General features: G+C 40.7%; 1 protein-coding gene across 1 annotated transcript in view; it reads left to right on the top strand.

Annotated features, from left to right (window-relative positions):
- Window positions 1-5,763, top strand: part of FNBP4 (formin binding protein 4) — a 53,623-nt gene extending 47,860 nt beyond the window's left edge. Inside the window, exons 15-17 of the mRNA XM_037746029.1 lie at window positions 1,931-1,936; window positions 2,254-2,411; window positions 4,763-5,763. Of these exons, the coding sequence (XP_037601957.1) occupies window positions 1,931-1,936; window positions 2,254-2,411; window positions 4,763-4,853 (255 nt within the window). The 3' untranslated portion in view covers window positions 4,854-5,763. The remainder of the gene's footprint in view (window positions 1-1,930; window positions 1,937-2,253; window positions 2,412-4,762) is intronic.
- Window positions 5,764-6,271: the final 508 nt, after the last annotated feature.

Below are 6,271 nucleotides of genomic sequence, written 5' to 3'. Positions count from 1 at the left end.
TTTGTTGCCCAGACTAGTCTTAAACTCCTGGCCTCAAGTGATCCTTGTGCCTCAGCTTCCTAAAGTGTTGGGATTACAGGCATGAGCCACCACACACAGCTCGCAAATATTTTTTTTACTATGACAGCACATGTTAAGCCAGGCCCAATGACTCATGCCTGTAATCTCAGCACTTTGGGACACTGAGGCAGGTGGATCATTTGAGGTCAGGAATTCAAGACAAGCCTGGCCAAAATGATGAAACCTCATCTGTACTAATACAAAAATTAGCCAGGTGTTGGTAGCGTGCGCCTATAGTCCCAGCTTCTCTGGAGGCTGAGGCAGGAGAATTGCTTAAACCCGGGAGGCAGAGGTTGCAGTGAGCCAAGATTGTGCAGCCACACTTCAGCCTAGCAACAGAATGAGACTCCATCTCAAAAAAAAAAAAAAAGAAAGTTGGGGAAAGGCCGGACATGGTGGCTCATGACTGTAATCCCAGCGGTTTGGGCAGCTGAAGTGCGTAGATTACCTGAGGTCAGGAGTTTGAAACCAGCCTGGCCAACATGGTGAAACCCCATCTCTATTAAAACTATAAAAATTAACCAGCATGGTGGTGCACGCCTGTAATCCCAGCTACTCCGGAGGCTGAGGCAGGAAAATTGCTTGAATCTGGGAGGTGGAGGTTGCAGTGAGATGTAATCGCACTACTGCACTCCAGCCTGGGCAACAGAGTGAGACTGTCTCAAAAAGAAAAGGGAAAAAGTGCATGTTTATTATAGACAATGTAGACAATGAAGGGAAGCAAAAAGAAAAATAAAATATTAAACCATTATACCTTCTCTTAGAACTAACTGCATCATTGGATTTTTTGGTGAGGGGGAGGGAGACAGAGTCTCTGTCACCCAGGCTGGAGTGCAGTGGCATGATCTTAGCTCACTGCAACCTCTGCATCCTGAGTAGCTGGGACTACAGGCATGTGCACCACCATGCCAGGCTAATTTTTTTTGAGATGGAGTCTTGCACTGTTACTGGGGCTGGAGTGCAGTGGTGCAATCTTGGCTCCCTGCAACATCCGCCTCCCAGGCTCAAGCGATTCTCTTGCCTCAGCCTCCCAAATAGCTGGGATTACAGGCATCTGCCACCACATCCAGCTATTTTTTTGTATTTTTAGTAGAGATGGGGTTTCATCATGCTGGCCATGCTGGTCTCGAACTCTTGACCTGCTGATTCGACTGCCTTGGCCTCCCAAAGTTCTGGGATTACAGGCATGAGCCATGCACCCAGCAGTATTTTTTATATTTTTAGTAGAGTTGGGTTTTTGTCATGTTGGCCAGAATGTTCCTGGCCTCAAGTGATCTACCCACCTTGGCCTCCCAAAGTGTTGTGATTTGAGACATAGTCTCACTGTGTCGCCCAGGCTGGAGTGCAGTGGCGTGCGATCTTGGTTTACTGCAACCTCTACCTCCCGGGTTCAAGTGATTCTCCTGCCCTGCCTCCCAAGTAGTTGGGACTACCGACGCCTGCCACCACACGTAGCTAACATGGCAATTTAGTTTGTTGCTCCTTTCAGCTTTTATTTTTTAGCTTTTTTTTTTAATCACTTGATAGGAACACTGCATCTATTTAAAACTTAAAAACGGGAGCACTATTATTCTGAGAAGATGAAATAAAGGCAGTATTTTGAATTGCAGAGGATAGGGAGGTAAAGGAAGTTTTTATGACCTGATTTTATAAAATACCACATTTACAAAGCTTTATGGATTTTTTTTTTTTTTTTTTTTTTGAGACGGAGTTTCACTCTTGTTACCCAGGCTGGAGTGTAATGGCGTGACCTCAGCTCACCGCAACCTCCGCCTCCTGGGCTCAAGCAATTCTCCTGCCTCAGCCTCCCAAGTAGCTGGGACTACAGGCATGTGCCACCATGCCCGTTAGTTTTTGTATTTTTAGTAGAGACAAGGTTTCACCATGTTGACCAGGATGGTCTCGATCTCTTGACCTCGTGATCCACCCACCTCGGCCTCCCAAAATGCTGGGAGTATAGGCGTGAGCCACCGCACCCACCCAGCTTTATGGATTTTTAACCAAGCCTTTTCATTTATAGTTGGTAAGAAGTTTATGGCAAGAATGGTATTTACTTTCTTAGAATGGTATTTGCTTTCTTTTAATTTTAAAGTCTGCATATTCCTTAGAACTGGGAAAAGGATCCTGACCTCCATTATAGGGGACTCTTATTTTATGTTTTCTATTCCTTTTGACCATTAACCTTTGTTACAGGCAAAGAAGAGTAAGACCAAAATGCCATCTTTGGTAAAGAAGTGGCAGAGTATCCAGCGTGAGTTAGATGAAGAGGACAATTCTAGTTCCAGTGAAGAGGATCGGGAATCAACTGCACAGAAGCGAATTGAAGAGTGGAAACAGCAGCAGCTGGTTAGGTAAAAGAAAAGGGAACACAGATGGGTGGAGTAGGTTGTGGTTGTTAAAGATGCATTAGAATAGATATTCTTAAAATTACAGCTTGTAAATTTATCTAAAAGTTTTTAATTTGTAAACATGTTTTATTGCCTTATAGAAATCATGGTCTAACCTTTTTTCCAAAATCAGAAATACCAGAGTTGTAAAACTTTGTCCTGTTGATTGTTGGTCTAAGGCAAAGGGCCTGTCTTAACTCTCAGTATATTATTTACATCTAGATCCAGTGGACCCTTTTTCTTTTTTCTTTGCCCCCTCCCCTAACCCCTAGTGGATGCTTTTTCATAGATACACACACGCAGACATACACACATATATACATACTAACTTATTTTACAAATTTACAAATAATTTTCAGAATTAAAGTCTTTTCCCTATCCCTGTTTCTCAGTCAGGCAAGGCAGAATACACAGCTGCCTTTTGAATTGCTCTTGTTCTAGAATAGACGTTAATGAGACAGCACACCACACTGGGAACTAAATGAACCTCTACTAGGTAAAAAAAAAAATCCTTCTTTACCTTGTTTGACTAGAATAAAAGGATAGGTCCGGGCAAGGTAGTTCACACCTGTAATCCTAGCACTTTGGGAGGCCGAGGTGGACAGATCGTGTGGTCAAGAGACTAAGACCATCCTGGCCAACATGGTGAAACCCCATCTCTACTAAAAATTCAAAAATTAGCTGGGCGTGGTGGCACATGTCTGTAATCCCAGCTACTTGGGAGGATGAGCAAGAGAATCGCTTGAACCTGGGAGGTTGAAGTTGCAGTGACTGGAGATCACACCACTGCACTTCAGCCTGGCGACAGAGCGAGACTCAAAAAAAAAAAAGGATAGGGAGAACTGGCCTCAAGTAATCCTTGTGCCTCAGCCTCCCAGGGTGTTGGGATTACAGGCGTGAATCAGCACGCCCAGCTCACAAATATTTTTTATGATAAAAGCACATGTTGGGCTAGTTGCGGTGGCTCCTGCCCATAATCCCAGAACTTTGGGAGGCCGAGGTGGGAGGATCACGAGATCAGGAGTTCAAGACCAGCCTGGCTGATATGGTGAAACTCCATCTCTACTAAAAATATAAAAATTAGCTGGGCATAGTAGTGGATGCCTTTAATCCCAGCTACTCAGACGACTGAGGCAGGAGAATCGTTTGAACCTGGGAGACAGAGGTTGCAGTGAGCTGAGATCATGCCATTGCACTCCAGCCTGGGCAACAGGGTAAGACTCCGTCTCAATAAAAACAAAACAAAACAAAACAAAAAAAAACCACACACACATGTTGGCTGGGCACTGTGGCTTACACCTGTAGTCCTAGATGCTTGGGAGGCTGTGACAGGAAGATGGCTTTCTCAAAAATTCTAGAAATTTTAAAGACCCAGCAAACACAGTTTTTTATTTCATGTTTTCTCTGTTTTGAAGGTATACACTATGAAATGGGCAGCGTTCTTTGCAACTCACTGTACACATCTAGTTGTCAATGTGTAACCTAGAACATAGCTGTCTAATACTGGATTTCAAATTCATATCTGATAGGTTCTAGCTTATTTTTTATTAAAAGATCTAGTGCATTCATTCTGCTAATTGCAAGATATAATTTGAATTTCAATCCTTACAAATAATACTACTTGAAAGAGAAACTGAAAAACATTAGATCCAGAGGTCTCTGATGGTAGACTGAGGGTTAGATATATCTGCCTTCAAGAATTGTGTTAACTCCTGTGGGCTAAGAAAAAACTTTAATAGAATGTATTTTATTCTTTCAGTGTGCCTTTAATGGTTACTGGAGGTATATTTATGTAAAATAAGTAAGTCTGGGTGTGGTGGCTCACACCTGTAATCCCAACACTTTGGGATTAGGAGTTTGATACTGAGGTTAGGAGTTTGATACTGGCTTGACGCAACATGGAGAAACCTGTCTCTACTAAAAAAATACAAAATTAGCTGGGTGTGGTAGCATATGCCTGTAATTTCAGCTACTCGGGAGGCTGAGGCAGGAGAATGGCTTGAACCCAAGAGGCAGAGGTTGCGGTGAGCCGAGATCACACCATTGCACTCCAGCCTGGGCAACAAGAGCAAAACTCCATCTCTAAATAAATAAATAAAAAGCACGTACACATTTACATAAAATTGGGGAAGTGTTTGGCTGACCTATCAGAATGAAGAAATTGAAGAATATACTGATATTTGGCTGAGAAACAACAGTTTAATAAACATAGATGTGATCAGGTTTTCAATTTCAGTTTGGTGTTTATTTGTTAGGAAATGAATACTTAGTCAATTTTTCTTTTCAGTGAAATAATCTGTGTGTTGTTTTCACAGTGGCATGGCAGAGAGAAATGCTAATTTTGAAGCCCTTCCTGAGGATTGGAGAGCAAGACTAAAGAGAAGAAAAATGGCTCCAAACACATAGTTTTTAAGTTTTTAAAACTTTTTTTGTATTATTTGTTTTGTGTTCAAAGTCTTAACCAGTTTTATTGTTGTCAAATAAACTACAAATGTTATGGGGGAGACCATAGGAATTTCCTGGGCAAGAGTGTATGCATACAAAGTTTCACTTCTGTGAAATGTAATTTTTCTGTTTTGCTAAAGGGTGAGGTGATTGGAATTGCTTTGACCATGCTGCATTTATTCTCACACTGGCAAACTTAGCATGGTAGGTACATTAACCTCATCAGTCTTGAAGAACATGTGGCTGATGAATATGACACCTCTGTAGAGGACTCCCTGACTTTTAAAAGTGAAGGATTAACTTCTCCAGAACAAGTGCAATTCAGAAGGCAGCTCTGCATTCTACCTTGCTTGACTGGGATTATCTGGATCTCTTTCTGGCCGCTTCCTGTAGTCGGCCACCTCTGAAGTGCTGAGGTCTAAGTGGTTTACCTTGTGCTGATAGATGGCCACACTCTTTAGAGTAGTTCTCATAAATTCTAGAACTGGTAGCTCATTTCGCACACTAGGTGGCATACAAACAGCAGCATTGGCAGCAGGTGTTCATATCCTTGATTTTGAGAATTTCCCCTCAACTATGTGGCTGGCAGTAGATGCAACAAGAGACATTCTGTGTATTAATGTCTCCATTGTCTTAACCCTGTTTCAAAACAAAATTCACCTCCTTTCTTTATGTGAATGTATTCTCCATAAAATTCCAGTATTTAAAAAGCAGTTTACCATTCTGTACTTTGTATTGTATCACAATCAGGTAAAAGTCACTTTAAACTGAGGAAAAGACAAATTGTGTTTTAAAGCTCTTTGTATTTCTCCAGTTTCTGACCTTGTAAATTTGTATATATGCACTAATAAAGCTTTTTTTATAATTCTGATGGGTTATCCTTTTGCTTATCGAAGCCTGTTATTATGTAACCAGGACTTGTTTTTTTTTCTTCTAAGCCATATACATTGTAAGGTGTGTGCTTTTAGGGAAAAGATCTTGAGTCGGGAGTAGGGGAATGGTGGGGCCAGTTTAGACAAACAGGCTTCTAATACCAGATGGTGCTCTGTGACCTAAGTTTTGGGGTCTATCATTTATAATACCTATATTATCTAATACCTAGATTGGATAATAGCCATATTATCCAATAGCTATGTTAGATAATATTTGACCTACTTAATTCCTGGCAATGATGTAATATGGTTAACATTTTGAATAAAAGGTGCTTTATAGCTTTTTCCCCACTGATAAAAGTAACAAGATTATATTCAAAAAGTTAACCAAAGATACGTTTGAATTTTATGGTAGTATATTTCTATGCATATAATTTTTTTTTTTTTTTTTTTTTTTTTTTTTTTTTTTTTTTTTTTTTTTTTTTTTTTTTTTTTTTTTTTTTTTTT

This window comes from Cebus imitator, unplaced genomic scaffold (assembly GCF_001604975.1).
Source record: "Cebus imitator isolate Cc_AM_T3 unplaced genomic scaffold, Cebus_imitator-1.0 Scaffold218, whole genome shotgun sequence".
NCBI lineage: Eukaryota > Metazoa > Chordata > Mammalia > Primates > Cebidae > Cebus > Cebus imitator.
The sequence above is the reverse complement of the archived record's forward strand: the minus strand, read 5'-3'. Positions and strand labels throughout refer to the sequence as shown.